Consider the following 21,112-nt stretch of genomic DNA (forward strand, 5'->3'; position numbering starts at 1 on the left):
GAGCTCCAAGGAGATTATGTTGAAAAATAAAAAAAAATTTACCCAAAAAAAATTGTTTTTATACTTCATTCTAAGGACTTATTGAACTACCCTCGTAGAATGCTCATAATAAGTTATTTTTATCATTAAATATTACTTTTAACATATTTTTTAACAATATATTTAAAGTACAACCAAGTTACACGATTATTGGGACCGTCGGGATTACTGGGACAATTTTGGAAAAATAAATTTGTTCGGTTAACTGTGAATATAAACTATAATGATTTTTTAAATTGAGCTGTACATTAAGAATTTACAAGTAAATAATAATGAAATTAATTTTACAAGTCAATTCGGAATCAGGTAAAAATTTAAGAAATTCTAGATTTTAACTGTAAAAATTATACCGTTTCAATTGGAAAGTCTTAGTAGTTAATTGTGAACGCGCGATTGAAACTTGATAAACTATTTTTAATTTAAAAATAATATTTTCATAATTATTATTTATTAATTCATTAATTAATTATTGTATTCAAATTCATTACATTTCAGATATTGTTTCAGTCTAAAATTTGAAAATTTGAAATTGTTTAATCAAGAAAATTACCAATTGCTTGATATTTATAAATATTGAAATTTTAATTTAAAATCGGTAATTAGAAAACAAATATTTAAAAAAAGATACTTTGAACCTTACATTTTTTAATTTTTATATTTGAAATTTTTTAATTGCATGTAAATTCTTTTATATTTGTTGTATAAATAAATATTAAACACTTATTATTCCTAGAAAAAAAATCGAGTAAGTTGAAGAGATATTTCGAAGTTCTGAAAATATTTTTAATTAATTTAAAATTTGAAATTATTTTTAATTTTTTAAACGAAGTGCCTATGTATACCGACAAAATCCGGCTATTCATACCGAAATTTCTATGCAAGCGGCCTGGGATAGCGTGATTTAAAACAAAATATAGATTTTTGGAGATTTTCGAGAAAAAATTTAGAAGTATTGTAAGAATTGTGAAAGTCTTCAAAAGAATAAAAAACATTTTCTTAAGGTTCCTAGGAAAATTTAAAAAGGTTTACAAAATTATCAAAAATTAATCTGGAATATTTTATGAAAATATTTTTTTATTTTTCAGAATAAAACAAATCTTAAGAAACATTTAAATAATTTTAAAAACTTGTTGCAAGTTATGAAGAAATTTCAAAAATAATTTAAAATTTGAAAACATTTACAACAACATGTAGGTTTTTTGGTTAAAAATTGATTTTTCTAGTTTAGAATATCAACTATTTGGTTGAAAATTTATGTAATCTTTTTTTTAATTCGTCTTTTTTGATAGAAAATTAATCCTCTTAGTTAAACAGTCAACTAGTTGGATAAAATCTTTGTTTTTAGCTGAAAAATTAATTTTTGGGCTGAAAACGAATTTTGTAAACTTGAAATATGTAGAAAATTCATCTTTTTGTCTTGAGAATTCAACAGCTTGCTAGCAAAATTAACTGGCTTGTAGAAGATTCGATTTTTTTATTGAAAATTAATTTTTTATAATGAGAAATTAACTATTCCATGTTTGTGGCTCCAAAAAGAGGAAACTTCTGAAATAAACAATTTTTCGACTTCAGTGAAAAAAATCTCCAAAGTAAATAATGTTTTGACCTTAAAAAATAAACCATTTTTTTTGACTAAAAAACAGAAAGCATGCAATTTTTGTGCCCTATTAAATTTTTTTTTGGAATTCAGAGAGTAAAAATTTTAAAAAGTAAACAATTTTTCGGCTTGAATAGGCGGCAAGTTTGAAAAGTAAAAATTTTACTTCACTTGAAAGCGGGGAAATTTGATAAATAAACCATTTATTTGCTTGAAAGAGAGAAACGTAAAAAGTAAAGAATTTTTCGACCTAAAAGAGGGAAAATTAAAAAGGTTTGCAATTTTTCAGCTTGAAAGGGGGAAATTTTTTAAATTAGTCAATTGCCTGATTTGAATCTCTTCAATTATACTAAATATTTTTTTAATTTACTCGATTTTTATTTTATTTTATTTTTTTAAATTTACCAAATTTCAACATTTTGCTCTAAAATCTTCTATACTCTTTTCGAAATTTTAAGAAATCGTTTGATATGTTCAAAAATCCTTTTTAGTTTAATTTAAGTTATTTTATTATACTATTATTGTGATTATAATATTAAATTAACTTTTTAATTTAATTAATTAATTTAATTTTCTTAAAGTACGTTTTTCAAAATAAAATATCAGTAAAAATTTTCATACGAATATGCAGAAAAATTCTTTTTTATCATCTTACCAAACTTTATAAACTTTCTAATCTTAAATTTTTTTAAAATTGTTCCTCATTTTTTTTAATTCTGTAAAATTAAAAACTTCGATTTAGCAATCTTTCAGATTCTTCTTTGACATTTTTTTAGTCTTTTGAAATCTCTTTGAATATTCTATTAAAATTAATTTTCCGAAATAAAAAATTATTTAAATTTTTTTTGGGAACCTACAAAAAAAATTAATTCCCTTAAAATCGTATAAAATTATTTAAAAATCTTTACAAGTTTTAATTATTTTTGAATCGTTTCAAATCTTCTGAATATCTCTTAAACTTACTCAAATTCATTTTAAAATACTTATGCGGTATGTTTTGTAATCTATTGTCAATTTTCTCTTATAATTCATTACAAAAAAATCATTTCAAATTTGCCCATGAATCTTAAGAACTTTTTTGCGTTCTTGACACCCTAAACATTCAGTTTACCAAAAAAAAAAAATGTTTAAACCTAAGAAATTAAAAAAATTGTCTTCTATATTCTTTTTCGACACCTTTTAAAATCTTCTAAACTTAAAATTATTCTTTTAAATTAAAACCTACATCATTTCAAAATTATCCAGAAATCTTGAAAAAATACATCTTTTTGCATATGATTTAGTTATTCCTTTCTCTTTAAAAATGTAAGAAACTTTACAAATTCAGGGTGATGAAACCGAAAAAGACCGGGAGTTTATTTTAAAAACCGGGAATTTACTTCTGATCGCAGTAAAATTCAAGCTTTTATTATTTGAATAATTATGGTAAATTTAGAAAAGTAACTAATAAACTTATTTTTCACGAACAACTATCATTTAATTAACTTAATCTAGAAAATCTAGAAAATTTAACAATTTTTCCATTAAACACCGGCAATTCGCCGTTTGCTTTTTATTAATTAAAAACACAACTAATCATATGATTTAAAGAATGTTACGTTCCTTGAGTCTGATTTCGTACATTTTTAATTATAATTCGGATTTAGAAATAGAGGAATTTGAAAAAATCCCTGTTCCAGGTTAAAATTTGCCACAATTTTAAAGTTCCCTTTTCCAATTTAAGAAATTTTAACTATTCTGCTGAAAATTCGTTTTTTGTTTATGTTAACAATTAGATTTTTAACAGAAAACTTAACTATTCTATTTTTGGTAAAAAATCTTCGTTCGGATGAAAATTCATCAATTGGGTTGAAAATTTATATTTTTAAATTAAAAATTAAACAATATGTTTATAAATGTATTTACTTTGTGGAAAATTCGTCTCCTTTTAAGGAAATTAATCTTTACGGTTTAAAATTGATCTTTTGAGCAAAAAATGCAACTATTCCAGTTCAGGGTTCATAATTTTAGTTGGAAACTTATCAGTTTTATTAAAAATTAATTTTGTCGCCTGAAAATTTAACTGTTGCGTTTTTGATTGAAAATTGATCCTTTCTAGTTCCAAATTCAAAAATTTGAATAAAGATTTGTGTTTTTTCTTTAAAAGTTTATCTTCTTGTTTAAAAATGCCTCTTTTCTTATATTTTAGTTGAATATTTATCATTTTATTTAAGTTGGAAAGAAAATCACTTGGTTGAAAATTAAACTCTTTTCTTCAAAATTACACCTTTTTTTGTAAAAGATTCATTATTTTAATTAAAAATTTATTTCTTTAGTTCAAAATTAAACTCTTTTCTTCAAAGTTACTCTTTTTTTTGTTGAAGATTCAAGATTTTAATTAAAAATTTATTTCTTTGGTTGAATAGTGACCTAATTTGTTGAAAATTTGTTTTTTTCTTTGGCTGAAAATGAATTTTTTCACTTAAAATTTAACTATTCCAGTTGCAACTATAACTATTTTGTTGAGAAATTGTTTTGTTTGTTTTTTGTTGTTGAAAATTAATTTTTTTACTGGAAATATAACTATTTAATATTTAAAAAAAAAATTATCTTTAGTTAAAAATTTTGACTTTTTTGATAAAAATCAATCTTCTGGGCTGAAAATTAATCTTTTTGTTGGAAATTGGATGATTCTGGTTTCAATTTCTACTATTCCGGTTGAAGATGCATAAAAAAAATTCTCAAAAATGTACCTTTTTGTTTAAAAGCAGGCTATTACAGATGAAGGTTCATAATTTTACTTGCAAATTGATTAGTTTGGTTGAAAATTTAACTGTGTGGTTGAAAATTGGTATTTTTAAGTTTAAAATTCATATTTTTGTTTTTTAAATCGTCTTCCATTGTAGAAAATTAATCTTTCTGTTTGAAAATTCTTTTTTTGACTTGAAAGTTCAAATATTCCAATTAAATATTCATCATTTTAGTTGAAAATTCTTTTTTTTTTGGTCGAAGATAAAACTAATGGGTTATAAATTGAACTATTTCGTTAAAATTTATTTAAACTTTTTAATTATCACAAATTATTTTTTAATTGAAAATTAGTCTTTCTTGGTAGAAATCAATGTTATTTATTGATAATTGATCTTTTTCGTAAACAATTTAATTATTTCATTTAAATATTCATCATCCTAGTTTAAAATTGAACTTTCTGGATTGAAATTCAACTATTCTAGTCAAGAATTTACAATTTGATTTGAAATTTAATCACTTTGTTTGAAAATGTAAATATTTTTTTAGTTAGTTTTTTTTAATTTAATTTTTTAAACTGAAAATTTAACTTATTCTACTTGAAAATTGAAAGTTATGTTTTTCTTTGAAAATTAATCTTCTTGTCTAAAAATTATTCTTGTCGGTTGAAAACTCAATGTATTCTAGTTAAATATTTATAATTTTAGTTGAAAATTTATCTTTTTGGTTGGAAATAAAATTATTTGGTTAAAAGTTGAACATAAAAAATTGTTTTTTCTTTGGATAAAGAGGAATTTTTGTTCGAAAATTTAACTTTTTTGTTGAAAGTTTGTTTCCTTTTTGGTATATCAATTAAATATTCCATTATATTAATTAAAAACTCATTTCTTTGGTTGGGCATTCATTATTTGACTCAAAATTCAATTATTCAGTTTTTGGTTGAAAAATTATATTTAGTTGAAAATTCGTCTTTTTTGGTAGAAATGAAGCTTCTTGGTTGAAAATTCATCTTTATGGTCTTAAGTTAAATTATGTTATTTATATATTCATCATCTTAGTTGAATATTTCATAGTCTTAGTTAAAAATTTATCTTTTTGGTTCAAAATTAATTTTTTAAATTGAATTTTGGTTGACAATTTATCTTTTTTTCAGTAATAATTAATTTTTTTAGTTTGAAAATTCAACTATTTCAATTGAAGATTCATTGTTTTCGATTGAAAGTTGATTTTTTAAAGTTACAAATTTAACTTTTTGCTTGAAAGTTTGTCTTCGTTAATTTAAAATTGAACTATTTCGTTCAAAAATTAATGTTTTTGGTTTTTGGAAAATTTTATGTTTGGGTAGAAAATTAATCTTTTTGTTTGAAAATTCATCTTTGTGGTTGAAAATTCATGTATTTCAGTTGCATATTCATCATTTTCGTTGAAAATTTATCTTTTTTGCTTAAAATTCAACTATTATAACTAATTTTTCTAATTGAACAAATGGGTAAAAATAAAATAAATTATTCTTGATTGTTGAAATTTCAAGTATTCCAGTTAAATGTTTATTATTTATGTTGAAAATGTATCTTTTAGGTTGGAAATAAAATAACTTGGTTAAAAGTTGAGCTTGAAAATTGTTTTTTACTGAAAATTTAACTATTCTATTTTAGATAGAAAACTGATCTTTATCATTTCAAAATTCATCTATTGGTTTTTAAATTGATCTTTTTCTGTTGAGAATTCAACTGTTTGTTTGAGATTTGATGCGTTTTTTAGGAAAACCTTCTTTTTGGTAAATTTTTTTTTTTGTTGAATAATCGACTATTTGTTTAAAAGTTCAGATATATGTTTGAAAATTCAAATTTCTGCATGAAAATTTAGGAATTTGAAGCGGCTAAAATTGAATTTAATATAGTGCCCACATTATTTGACTTGAATATGCACTAAGCATTAATTATAAGTATATAAAATAAAAAGTCTCTTTTAATTTTTATTAAAATTCACGAACTTTAGAGACAAATTGAAGAAATGATTTATTATGTTTTTAGCATTATTTATCGTGCTAAAATATTTCAAAATATCCTGTAATATTAATTAAATTCCTAGTAATTAAAAAAACATTATTTTTTGTAATAAACTCGCGAAAAATTATACCTGGAATTGACAGGGAATTTTCGTCCAGGGATCTTAGTAGAAATTTTTGAGTTTTTGATCAAAAATTGTATTTTTCACTGTTTTAGGAGTGGTGAAAAATTTAACACCAGTCCTCGCGAATATGCCTCTGTCTTCATGCAGTCCGCCTAGTTCCCCGAGAGCAGATCGAGACGGAGGAGGATGTCAAAGTTCAGGATCGACGACAGTTTCGGCAACATCCTCTCCAGGACTGGACGAAGAACCTGAACAGTCTCGAATCAATATCAATTTAAATATCAATATCAACACAACAGTGGAAATGTCGCCCAGGAAAAAGCCTCGAAAGCAGCAGCTGACTGGCGTCGAATTGACCGAGTCAAGATGCACGGAAGTAGAGATGCAGTTTATCACGGAAGAAAAAATTCGGAAGGAGAAGGAAGAGAAGGAAAGGGCGACTCACGAGAAAAAGCAAAGTTCGTTACTTCGACAGGAAAGTGAACAAACCCCGGTTCGGACGAGGCCGACTCCTAGTTTATTAGGTGAGTTGAATACATTTTCTTAGTACTTAACCCTCAAACCGTACACTCATTTCTGATTCCCTACTAAAGGTACACTGGTGCGAATCTGGCTTTTGCATTTTCAACTTCAAATATAAAAAAGAAGATTGAGACTAGAAAAATGTATCCATGTTTTTTGTGTGAAATTTCCTGCTGAATCTAATGGTTCTATAGAAATTTGGATAATCATTAATTTTTTCCCCTGATAATTTGTTATAAATAAAGCGGCGTTTTCTGAAAAATCACTTTCTTGGCAAAAATTCGCCATTTCTTCGCATTTTATTCAAATTAATTCAACTTTGCGGGATTTCGCAGTTGAAGGAACACACAATAATGAAAAAATATTGTTTATGCCGAGAGTGTGAATCTAGTATTTTTCCCGGTAGGTCAAATTTGAGGTATTTTCAAATGCTTGATTTACAGTAATGAAGGAAGGGAAATGAAAGTAATCTATTCGATGCACATTGATTCTTGCTACTTTGCACTCAATTCAAATTCATTTCCATGAATCTGATGGAAAAAGTCACATTTTTGCAAAATTTATCGGAAATTATCATGAAAAATCGATAAATAACAAATAAATGTACATAAACATACTTGCACGTTCAACACACGAGCGAAACTCCTTTACGCGAGAACAGTATTTAGAAATTCCAGCTCGCAACACTTTACCACACATAAAAGGTACACAGGTGCTGATTCGCACCTATGATCTATGTCTATGATCAAAAGCTACCAGCCCTTCAAAAAGTATGGTGCGAATTCGCACCAGTGTACCGTTTGAGGGTTAATATTATCAGAAAAGGATCTAATTTTTATAATGTCGACTCGACTTTTGAGTATCTCATCAGATTTCAAAATATTTCTAATATTTCGAAAGATTTTAAAGATTTCAAACAATTTTTCAAAGGTTCAAAAGATTGTACAAAACTTTCCAAGGTTTCAGTAGATTTTACAACGGCATAAAATAACCCAAGAGTGGGTACAGAGAGGGGCGATATTATGTAAGAGTTTATATTTTAACCAAGGAAATATTTTCATTTTAAATAAAAAACAGTTTTATACAAAAAATACAAATTTGCAACAAATTGTCAATCAAAAAGTTGCATTTTGAAGCAAAAAATATGAACTCGACTAAGAGAGATAAATTGAAAAAGACGATTTTTCACTCTACAAAGAAAAAAAAAATCATTCAAACTGTAGAATTTTCAACCAAGAAAATTAATTTTCTACTATAACAGACAATTTTGCAACAAAATAGATCAATTTTAAACCAATTAGTGTAATCTTGAAGCTGAAAAGACGAGCTTTCTACAAAATCGTTGAATTTTTAATCAATTAATTATATTTTTAATCAAATATATAAATTGTCAACAAAAAAATTATTTTTCTACTGAAAAAGACGAATTTTCAACAAATTATATAAATTACAAATTTTCTACCAAGTAGTTGAATTTTTACACTGAAAATATTAATTTTGAATAAAGAAAAAACGAATGTTCTACAAAAAAGTTTGATTTGCTACCAAGCAGTTGAATTGTTAACCCAAAAATATTAATTTGAATTTTTTAAAATTAGTTTTTAACCCGTAAAAATAAATTTAAACAAATATATATATATATATGTTTTGTATCAAATCGTTGACTTTTAGACTAAGAGAATTAATTTTCTACAAAAAAAGACAAAATTTTCAACAACCTAGGTAAATTTTCAACCAACTAATTAAATTTTCATAGAAAAATATTATTTTTCTAACAACTATATAGTTGAGTTTTTATTTTTAAAAAAATTTCATAAAAAAAACTAATCTTCTAAAAAACAGTTGAATTTTCTATACAAGACAGTTGAATAGAATTTTAGAATAGAATAGAATAAATTTATTTCCTTAGCGCTATATATCAGTTTTACACCTCCACAAGCCTTAAAATTTACGTCATCTTGAAACATTTGGTATACTATGAGTAACATAACTTCGGTAAATAAGCTACATTCAAATTATTTAACAATTACGTTGCACTTTTAACTTGTTATTTGAAGAACGTAAACAAATGTACGTAACTCCTGATAAATTGTACTGATGGTTAATAATCTCCATTGTCTAACCGTTTTTTAATGCAGCTTCAATTCTGCTTAGTCCTAAAGATAATTCCGTGTTTGGTTCGTCCTTCAGTCCCTGTATTAGTCTCTCTCTCCATCTTTGATGGTTTTCTTCTCTTCTCCAATCGCACCACCACCTCCTATCTGTCTCTCCTAGCTTTTCCATCACTCTTACACAGTTTATGACATGTTGGATTGTTTCTGGTTCTTTTTTGTAGGCCCTGCATTTATTATTCTCCAAGCCTTTTTTGTCTTCCTTTGCTACGTTCCCACATCTCCGTCTAGCCCAAGTCTCCTTTTGCCATGCCTTCCAATTCTTCATCTGCCAATAGTCTTGTGTCCCTATTTTTTCTTTAATTTCTTTATAGTAATTGCAGAAGCTTGAACTTTCTAATCTAGTCCAGTATTTTTGTATATCCTGATCTTCCGCCGTCTTATTTATCCGTAATAGTTTTCCCTCAATTTCTTCCCTTTTCTTGTGTTCCCAGAAACAATTCATGATCTCACCGTCAACGACACTCCTTAATGCCCCCTTCAACATTTCCCCCCAATTGGTTGGGTTGTTGTTCTCTTCTTGACCAGCCCCACATCTCCACTCCATACATTACCGCTGCCTTTACTGTCGAGTCCATAAAGAAAAGTCTCCTACTCAAATCCGATACTCCTGCTCTTCTGGTTTCCCCCCACACCTTGATCACTAGCTGCTGCGTTCTGCCTGCTACCTTTCTAGTATGCGTATTGTATTGGTTCCTCGTGGTGAAACAGAATCCTAAATATTTGAATTCGTTCACCACTTCGAGCATTTCGCCTTTATAACTCCAGCTCTCTTTCTTTTTCCTGCCGCCATTCCTAAATACCATAATTTTGGTTTTTTCTACACTTACTTCCATCTTATTTGTGTCTGACCACTTCTCCAGTGTTTGCATGTTTGCCATGTTTGCCCACGCTTTTCCATCTTCTGCCATCAACGCTACGTCATCTGCGTATAGTAGTGCAACTATCTTGACTCCAGTGCTTGAGCCTAAAACTGTACCGCCCTCACCCTTCCTTCTGAGTGCTTCTTCCAAATCGTTAATGTAAATGTTAAACAAAATGGGGCTGAGTGGGCAGCCCTGTCTCGCCCCTTTCTTTATTTTAAATCTCTCCGTCAGATGATTACCTACTATTACCTGGTTCCAAGTTGACTTATATATCTCCCTAGTCATTTCTAAAAATCTTCCTTTTATGCCCATTTTCTCCATCTTTCCCCACAGCCTTTTTTCATCGACCTTATCAAATGCTGCCTTGAAATCTACAAACGCAGTGTATAATTTCCCTTTCTTCTTTCTCAGTCTGTTTCCTACAATTGAATTTAGCACAAAGACTGTTTCCAGGGTTCCTCTGTTATTTCTGAAATCTGCCTGCGCCTCCGTCAATTCCTCCTCTTTTTCCAGCCACTTACTCAGCCTTTTTGCCATTATCGATGTCAAAATTTTATAGCCTATATCTAATAGAGACATTTCTCTATAATTGCTGGCTACATTCTCATTGCCTTTTTTATAGATGGTGAATATCGTCGCTATCCTCCAATCCTCTATTAGTTTCTTTTCTTTCCACAGGTCTTTAATTACGAAGTTTAGCTCCCTCCTGCCCTCCTCCTGTAAGTTTTTCAAAAATTCTGCCGTGATTCCATCTTCACCTGCTGCCTTGCCTACTTTCATATCCCTTATAACTTCGTTTATTTCCATGTCGTCTACCAATTTGTTCAGATCTTCGTTGCTTTCTTCTGTTTCCTATAACTCTATGCTCTCTTCCTCCTCCGATTCTAACTCTTGCTCCTCGACCATTCCTTCTAAGAGCTTTCTAAAATGGGCTAGCCATTCTTCTTTCCCTATGGTGCTGCATACGAGTTTCTTCTTCCCCTGTACCAATTCATATTATACCACCACTCTGTGATGTTTCTGCTTGTTGCTACTTATTTCTGTTTTTCATCTAGCCAATTTTTCACTAATCGCTCTCTTAGATCTACCAGCTCTTTTCTGCACTTCATATATGCGACTTTATTAGTCCAGTCTCGTTGGTTCCTGAACTTGTGTAGTAGCTTGAACAGTTTCCTTCTCATTGCTCTGTATTCTCCTGTATCCCAGGTTTCTACCTTTACCTTCCCTAAGCCATTCTTTCTAACCATGCTTGCTGCTTTCGCCGCCTTATTAATTGCTTCTGTAAAACTCTTCCATCTTTCTTCTGGGTTGTCCTTTTCACCTGGTACCTAATTCATCCTTTCTTCCTTCCAGATCTCTTGCCATTTCGTATTGTATAATTCAGTCTTATCATCTCTCCATTTCATCTTCGGTTGTCCTCCAACGTTTTTTGCTTCCGAATTAATTTCTTCAGACCATTCTAGCCTGTATATTATTGGTAGGTGATCTGAGCCTTCTTGTGCTGTTATCTTCATACCTTTAAACCGTCCTGGTGTATCCTCATCTTCTGTGATTTTTACCATTATGAGGTCCAAGACACTCCCTAAACCTTTGCCGTGGCCTATACAGATTATTTTACCATCCTCATCTCCTTCGCTTCTACCATTCATTACTATTATCGCCCTCTCCTCGCACCATTTCAGTAAGGATATACCTTCCCTTCTGATTTCTTTATCCTCAGAGTTCCTATGCTTTATATTAGTCTCTACTACCCCGCATTCTGCTACTCCTTGTTCTGTTCCAATTCTTGCATTGAGATCTCCTGCAGAAATTACTTTCGCCAAAGATCCCTCTAACTCGTCTATTATTTGGTCCAACTTCTTCAGGCATTTCTTCATGCCCGCCGGGGTATTATTGTACCCTGTGATAATTACATAGCTTTTTTTCTTACTTCTAATTTTAACCCATTATCCCATTCTGTTGCCTTCCATTCTGCTTTTAACTTCTTCTTTATGCCTATCAGCTGCCCGCCACTTGCCCTGCCTCTTTGGCTTCTCCTTACTGCTGCTTTTCCACAACAATCATACCTTTTGTCTAGATTTTCAAAAGTTTTCTTTATTTTTTCCTCTTCTAGGAAAGTTTCTTGGAATACTATTATGTCTACCCCTTCCCACAGCCTCCGATTCTTCTTTATATTTGCCACTCCTTGTACGTTCCACTGCAGTACTGCTAATTCAGTGGCTATTTGTCCATTCCTTTCTGTCTCATCGAAACCCACTTGCATTTTCCGTATGCGAATCTTTACTCAACTTTAACTCGCCTTCCAATTCATCCCATTTTGAACTCGTACCATCTATCCATATTCCGTGGAAGCCTACTTTCGTGGTTTCATCTATCTTTTCCCAGGCTTCTGCCTCTTTCTTCAACCATTCCTGCACTATTATTTGTCTTTCGGTTAGATCGTCTTGTATCCAACTCTGACTTTTAGTTTTAAGGTCGTCCCCACCCACGTTTCCAATTCTTCCTTTTTTGCCCTGGTTATCAAGGTTAATCCTTCAATAATCACAGTTTTTTTCATTTCTCGCCTTTTTTGCTTTTCCTCCTCCCAATCTTCCTTACTTAATTTTTCTGGAGCTGGATTTGGCCTTAGGCTTGCCCGGGATCCGCTCTCCGTCTCGGAGACCCCCAACCCTCCTGCCGAATTTAAGACATGTGCCAGGGTCATCTCTTCGGTCGAATGGGTTCCCCCAGGAAGCCCCAGCGCACTTGATATCCCCCCCCCCCGCTTCGGTTTCCCCTCCCAACCCCATTAGAATACCTGTTTCGTTTATCATGTTGAATTCTTTTGATAAAATTTTTTTCGCCTCCTGAGCCGCTAGTTGCCAGGATTTAGCATTTTTTTTCCGTCTCTAAAACCTCTAATGTATTCACTAGATAGCTCTCTAGTTCCCTTTGCCGTTCCTTTAATTCACGATTCTCTTGTAGCAACCTGTCATAGTCTAGTCTGAAATTATCTTGAACTTGCAGTCTCTTGCCTTTTTCCCGCCTAGCTCTGCCATCTAACCAACTTTATTTTAACCCCACTTTGCTCTTTAATTCATTTCTTAATATGGTCTCTAAATCTGCCATCCTTTTGTCCCACTTTTCTTCCTCTTTTCCTTCCCAGGCTTTAAACCACAACGGAGGTTGAGTTAATTCGCCCCCATTATTTTTACAACTCCTCTTTGGCGAGACTAGTAAATTACACTCAGTGATTCTATGTTCCCCTTCCTGAAATTGCAAACCCACTGCCGCACTACTCTCTGTGATACTGACGCTGTTTTCAGTTCTGTTGTCACTACTTTCTTCCTTATCTTTATTTTCCTTGCCTACCCTATTCCCTTTATCTGTTTCGCTCTCACTATTTCCCCTGTTATTCCTTAAATCATTTAATTCTGTTACTACTTTATTGGAATTACTTTTTGTCGGTGTTCTTAAGGGCATGCTCTTTGTGACCACGTGACCAAACTAGTCCCCGGATATCAGCATTTTTTGGTGTTCACTGTGTCCACACGGATTGAGATATCGTGTTTAAAATTTGACAGAGTATATAAAAAGCACTAAAGAACGTTTGTATACATCAATGTGTTTATAGTTTTAAAGAAAGTTTATTTATAAATCGATGAAAAAGGATATTACCATTCGAGTTATAGCACTAGGCAAATAATTTTTGGTTTGATGCATTTCGGATTTTTTGGTTCGCGTATATTGAGCACTGATACCAGTTTTGGACTAATTCGTCTAAACCTTAAAAAAACTTCATGTAAGCAATAAAATTTGCACATTCGTTGCAAATCAACAAATAAGTATCTGCATACACGTAACCTATAATTATTTTTGGAACATTTTTAGCGATTTCTAGCGGAGAGAAAAAGAAACTTTGACCGTCGATAAGGGATCGTCCATATATTACGTAAGACATTTTTCTTTTGTTTATATCGCTGTGTCCTTTTCAACTTGATAAAAATATTATTTTCGTCTTTATTCAAACAACAGAAAAACGTCTTACGTAATATATGGACAATCCCTAAAGTCGAAATCACGTGACTAAGTTCATTCATAAAATTTTTGTGTGGAGAATGAAATGATTTTCATTATTTTCGGTCCTCACTACGTCCAAACGGATTGAGATATCGTGTTCAGGATTTAGGAAGTTATACCGAAAGCACTAAGGAACGTTTGTATATATCAAAATGTTCATAATTACGAAGAAAGTTTTCGGGTAAAATACTACAGGAATTAGGAAATAAACTTTTAATGTCGATAAAGTAGATGCCTCGATTTAAAAAAATCGAGGAACATCTTAGAATGTCATACTCGAAAATTCGTCCAAGTCCCATCTTGAGAAATGTGCATCTTCAGAAAATAATTAAAATTTTCTAATGGTTATATATTCTTGTAGATTTTTTGTACTGGTATGAAACAATTCCAAGAATAAAAATAAAATTTCGCCCGGGGGCGAAAGACAAGGCAAGTCCGACGCTGAGTCCCGCTGGTTGGTTCACTGTCAACAATAGTTATCAGCTGATCGATTCAATGTTAAGAATTATAGAAGTTGGTTGGAGAACTCCGACGAGTAAATTTTAGCACATTGCTGGTGTTGCTATGTTTCCAATTTGAAATTTATCTTTTATTTTTAGGACCAAAAAAATGAAAATCATTTTACACCGAAATTTCATGAACGAACTTAGTCACTTGATCTCGACTTTATCGACGTTCAAAGTTTCTTTTTTTCTCCGCCAGAAATCGCTAAAAATGCCCAAAAAATAATGATAGGTTACGTGTGCGCAGATACTTATTTGTTGATTTGCAACGAAGGTGCAAATTTTATTACTTATATTAATTTTTTTCAAGGTTTAGACGATTTAGTATAAAATTGGTGTCATTGCTCAATATGAGCGAATAAAAAAATCTAAAATGAATCAACCCATATGCATATCCTATTCCATCAATTTATAAATAAACTTTCTTTAAAATTACCAATATATTGATATATACAAACGTTCTTTAGTGCTTTTTATTTTATGTGTCAATGTTTAAACACGATATCTCAATTCGTGTGGACGCAGTGAACACCAAAAAAAATGTTCATAACCGGGGACTAGTTTGGTCACGTGGTCACCGAAGAGCATGCCCTTAACAATCTACCCCACTGTGTTGCGTGCGGGACTGTATCTGTCTCTTTTTTGTTGTCTTCTTTACTTTCCTTATTTTCTACATCGCCGCTTACCTGCTCATCGTCTAAGCCTGATTTGTTTATTTCACCTTCTTTTCCTACTTCAGTCCGCCAGCACTCTTCCAACTTCCTCTCGCCTTTCTCTCCCGGTTTCTTTCTGTCCGCACCAGTGTCTTCTGTTGTAAACAGCCTCTTCGGTCTCCCTCTTCTCTTACAGGTTGTACTCGTTGCCAGTCTGCTGCCTTCCATTTCTTCCGTCGTCTCGATTGTCGCTTCCGTCGTCTCCTCACTTTTTCCAACTGGCGCTATATCCATTTCTGCCCTAACCTCACTATTTCTTCGTCTAATTTTCATACACCGATTACTCGATTTTCACTCCAATCCTACCATCGACTATTATTCTTAAGTCGACTTTTGCCACTTCTCAACACTTTTTTAGCCGTCTTCCTTTACTGTCCCACACCACTTCGTTAAAAACCTCGAAAAAGTTCGCCACGAAACTCCCGCACATCCATCCAAGACAGTTGAAATTTCAACCCAAAAATATGAAGTTTCAACAAAAAAAGTCAATTTTCAATCAATTAATTACATTTTAAGTTTTAAAAAAAGTTGTTTTTACTAAAAAAAATTTTTTTATTTTTTTTTATGTCAAATAGTTGACTTTTCAACTAAGGGGATTAATTTTCTACCAAAAAAAGGCCAATTTTCAACAATCTACGAAAATTTTCATTCATCTAGTTGAATTTTTAAACTACAAATATTAATTTTTAAACAAAAATATTATTTTTCTTCTAATACATAGTTGATTTTTCATTTAAAAAATTAATTATTAATTTTAAAAAAACTAATCTTCCAAAAAAACAGTTGCATTTTCTACTAAACTGTAGAATTTTCAAAGCAAAAAGACGACTTTTCTATTAAAAAAACCGTTGAATTTTTAATCCAAAAATTTGATGTTTCAACAAAAAAATTAATTTTCAATCAATTAGTTAAATTTTAGGCAAAAAAATTAGTTGTTAAGAAAAAAAATACATCAAGTTTCAACCATAGTTGACTTTTAAAATAAAAGGATTAATTTTCTACAAAAAAGACGAATTTTCCGCAATTTACGTGAACTTTCAACCAAATAGTTGAATTTTTAAACTAAAAACATTATTTTTTAAACAAATATATAGTTAAATTTTCATTTTTAAAAATGTCGACAAAAAACGATTCTTTTATTATCTTTACTATTTTTACTATCTGCGTGAATTTTCAATCAAATAATTGAATTTTTAAACTGAAAAAATCAGTTTTTCACCAAAAATGAAATACTGTGTTTATATGCATATAAACCTCAACTTTTTTTGGTTTATTGGAACTTAAAAATCGGGGTGCGGCTTAGAATCCGGTATTCAAGTACAAACGTTTTTTCGTTATTTCGAGCATCTAAAATCCGGATAAGGCTTTTATTGCTTATCAATACTGTAACTAAATTTAGATTGAAAAAATTATTTTTCAGTAAAAAAAATTTATTTTCTACAACACAAAAGTTAATTATCTTTTATGTTGGAAAAGTCATAATTCTTTCTTGAAAATTCAACTATCTTCTAAAAAATTCGTCAATTGATGTTTAATCTTTTTAGTTTTTTTTTTTTTAATTCAACCATTTTGGTTTTTATTCAAGCACTAAATAATATGCAAGTGTAAAATGGGAGCTTACAACACTTTTCAATACAAGAATTTAAAATTAAATGCCGTTAAACTAAAATAATTTTAATTCTAAATTTTTGTAAACTGTGCAGATTAAAGGTTTGTGCATAACAAATATTAATCAACGCTAAATGTACGCAATATAAAATATTTGAGTATTACGCATTGTAAATTGAACGATTTTATAATCGAAAAGATTAATAAATGAACTTAACATTGAAAAAAAGTGAAAATCGAATTTATTTTAAATTCTATTGCATGATTTTATATCAAATTTGTGATATTTAAAATGATTGGATGGATTTTTCTTCTCAACATTAGTAAAAATTCCAGGTCAAAAATAAATTCACTTTCATTTCCTAATTCACCAGGCGTCTCGATAATTTTGCAAAATTCTCTGCAAGCTCATTAAATTAAATCTCTTTTTTTTTATTGAAAATTAATTTTTTTCAACTGAAATTTTATTTATGACATTTTTACTTGAAAAATTATCTTTTTTAGTTAAAAATTCAACTATTTGGTTCAAAATTGATATTTTTTATTTGAAAAATCATGTATTCTGTTGAAACTTGGTGTTTTTTAGTAAAGATTTACTCTTCTCAGTTCAAAATTCAATTTTTTGGTTGAAAATTCATCTATTTGGTTTAAACTTGAACTATTTTGTTGAATTATTGCATTTAACGGTTTTTCATTTAACTTAAAATCTTTTATACTTAAAATATCATCAATTACTTTTTTTGTTGCGAATAGTAATCATTTTAGTTGAAAATTCATCTTTAGAGTGAAAAATGTAACCATTTTTTTGTCATATAACTATTCCATTATTGGATGAAAATCTATATTTTTAATTGAAAATTTATACTTTTTATTTAATTCAATGAAATTTTTTTTTAATTTTAAATTAAAATAGTTTTTCGTTGAAATATCAAGTATTACAGGTTTCGTAGATAATTCATCGTTTCTGATTGAAGATTGAACTGTTTTGTAGAAAATTCTTATTTTTTTTCTTGAAAATTCAACAGTTTAGTAGACAATTTTTTTATGTTCAGAATACGTTAACTATTTTGATAGAAAATTCAATTATATGGTTAAAAATTAAACTATTTATTTGAAAAATTAAACACTTTGTAGAAAATTAAATTTTTCCTTACTTTTTTTGTGTCTAGAATCAAAAGCTCAACTATTCGGTTCAAAATTGCTCTATTTTGTTAAAAATTTATTCATGTTGTCGAAAATTCGTCTTTTCGGACAGAAAATTAATCTTCTTTTTTGAAAATTCATCTTTTTAGCTGTTGGTTCAATTATTTTGGTAGAAAACGCAATTATTTTGCTAAAAATTCACATTTTTATTTAAAGAATTCAATTTTTTTAAATTAGTTTTTAAGCCGAGGAATAAATTTTTAACAAAATGAATAAATTAACAAAATATTTGACTTTTCAATTAAAAGGGGATTAATTTTCTACTAAAGAAGAGAAATTTTCAATAACCTAGGTAAATTTTATACCAACTAATTGAATTTTTATATAAAAATATTATTTTTCTAACAAATATATACTTGAGTTTTCATTGAAAACATTAATTTTGAATAAAAAAAACTAATCTTCTAAAAACAGTAGTTTTTAACCCAAAATAATCAATTGAAAATTCATCTTTTTAGCCGTGGATTCAACTATTTTGTTATATAAATAAATTATTTTGCTAAAAATTCAAATTTTTATTTAAAAAATAAATTAATTGGTGAAAAATTAACTTTTTGGTTCAAAAGGATAGTGCCAAGTCGAAAATTCTACTTTTTGTGTAAAATTAATGTATTTTGTTAAAAATTTGTCTTTTTGGCTAAAATACGAATCATCCTTTTTTTTAAATCATCTGATTTTCTGTGGATTCAACTATTTTGTTGAAAATTCGTCGTTTTTTGTTTGTTAAGTTTAACTGATAGAAATTTTATTTTATTTGTTGAATATTAATTTTGAAAAATTCTTCTTATCGGTTAAAAACTTGAGCATTTGAGTTAAATATTTTTCATTTTAGTTGAGAATACATTATTTAGGTTGGAAATAAAATTATTTGGTTAAAACAAAACTGTTTTGTATTAATTTGAAACTCTTAAGTTTAGTTAAAAATTAATTTTTTAAACTGAAAATCTCACTATAACATTTTCGGGTGAAAATTATTATTATTTTCAGTTGAAAATTTGACTTCTTCAATTAAATGTGTAACTTTTTCTTCAAAAACTCGTGTATTTTGTTGATGAATAGTATTTTTTGGTAGAAAATTAATTTTTCTATTTAAAAATTAATCTTCTTGTTTGAAAATTCATCTTTTTGATTAATTTTTTCATCCTAAAGTTTAACTGTTCCATTTTTGGTTAAAAAAATTGATATTTTTAGCCAAAAATTTAAGTATTTTCTCAAGGTAGTCTGGCTACTGGATCGATCAGATGAAAAATCATTTAAATTAGTTTTTTTGCAGAGAAATGTGTTCTCTTTCACGTAATTGCCGTTTTTAGGGGCCCTTTCCAGATTAAAATTTGAATGATCACTGTTGAAAGTCGTGTCAAAAAACATGGAATCTTATGTAGAGGTCTTTCGCGGGGTTCAAAAATGTTTAATTTTTGCTTTAAATCACGTTGAATATTGTTACGAAAACTTTTTTTCAGGCAGAAAATATAATGCAAAATTTGAATTACTGCTCATTTATACTTGCTTCCAGGGTATTTGACCTTAATTTTAGCAAAATGTAGCCTGGAGTCAAAAATATAGCTAGATGCGAGTTAAATAAACATTTAAATTTACATTTTATTATTATTTAAGAAACATTTTATTTATATTGATCAACATAAAAACTTGTTACCTCATTTAGTAACTGATATCCTGGCCAGATTTTTTATTTATTTTCAAATTTCAGAAAAAAATAATGGACATAGCTTTGACTAACTTGCCAAGTAGCCGGACTACTTTAATAACAGAAAAATGAATATAAATACGTTAATATTAGTTGACCGGGAAAATTGACGAATTTGACCCTGAAAAACCCGGAAAATGACCGGGAATTTGAAATCGTCCGCCGAATCGCCTCCCTGAAAATAATAATACTTTTACATGAAATTCAAAGTGTCTACATTTGTTTAGGCTCTTTATTTGTGTAAATTGCGCCCCCTCGCAGTCTACGGTTGGTGCGGAGCCAGCCTACGGTACATAATCAAAATTATTTCCTGATCAAAATATTTGGCGCAGGTTCTTCCTGGAAGAATAGGTGGAATGGACGACTTCACCACTACCGAAGGCCGAGCGACGTGAGGCCCAAGGAAGAGAGGAGGCCCACAGTTGCAGAATTGGCCCAGGGGAAGAATGTCATTCAAAAATTGAACGGCTGGAAGATTTATCACCTCACCGCACAAATGGAAAATCTCGCGGAAATGGAGAAGCAAGTTCATGACAAATTAAAATCGACCCTCGCAATTTTGGAGGCTGAACAAAGTGTTAAAGATGATGGACTCGAGCGGACTAATGAATTAATTAAGGGAAATATGCAGAGGAGTAGTTTGATAAGTGAAGGTATGAATGAAGCGCGATCTCAACTTGTTACAATTTTCCAGCACCAAGGACACGTTCGTGGGATTTTGGAAAGAAATGCGAATAAACGGTCGCAGAAAAAAAGAGACAAGTGAAACTGGGGACTGGGAGGGATTAAAGATGGACGCGAAAGAGAATTCGTATTTTTATCTCTGTCAGATTATATATCATAAATATTAATAAACCATTTTTTTAAGTGATAATAATTTATATTAATTTTTAGATTTAGCTTTATACAGATGGCGAATTGACCGCGAAAGACCGCGAAAGACCGGAAATTTAATAAAAGGTCAAGGAATTTATTTCTGGTTGCAGTAAAATTCAAGTTTTTATTCAAAAAGGGGTAAACTTAAAAGATATTTCGACTTCGAAGAACTAAATTTTTTTATTTTATTTTACTTGAAAGGGGGGACATGTTTTTAATAAACTATTATTCGTCTTGAAAGAGAAATAATATATTCATAATTATTAATTTATTTATTAATTACTTATTGTGTTTAAATTTATTTAATTTCAGATATTGTTTTAGTCTAAAATTTGAAAACTTTTAATCAAGAAAAAGAAAATTTGCCTAATATTTATAAATATAGAACTT

General features: G+C 29.4%; 1 protein-coding gene across 2 annotated transcripts in view; it reads left to right on the plus strand.

Annotated features, from left to right (window-relative positions):
* Positions 1-20,720, plus strand: part of LOC117172381 (histone deacetylase complex subunit SAP130-A) — a 63,232-nt gene extending 42,512 nt beyond the window's left edge. For both annotated transcript variants that reach the window (XM_033360253.1, XM_033360246.1), the window contains exons 8-9: positions 6,589-7,020; positions 20,179-20,720. In XM_033360253.1, coding sequence (XP_033216144.1) covers positions 6,589-7,020; positions 20,179-20,612 — 866 coding nt within the window. In that variant the 3' untranslated portion in view covers positions 20,613-20,720. The remainder of the gene's footprint in view (positions 1-6,588; positions 7,021-20,178) is intronic.
* Positions 20,721-21,112: the final 392 nt, after the last annotated feature.

Source organism: Belonocnema kinseyi, chromosome 1, assembly GCF_010883055.1.
Source record: "Belonocnema kinseyi isolate 2016_QV_RU_SX_M_011 chromosome 1, B_treatae_v1, whole genome shotgun sequence".
Taxonomy (NCBI): domain Eukaryota; kingdom Metazoa; phylum Arthropoda; class Insecta; order Hymenoptera; family Cynipidae; genus Belonocnema; species Belonocnema kinseyi.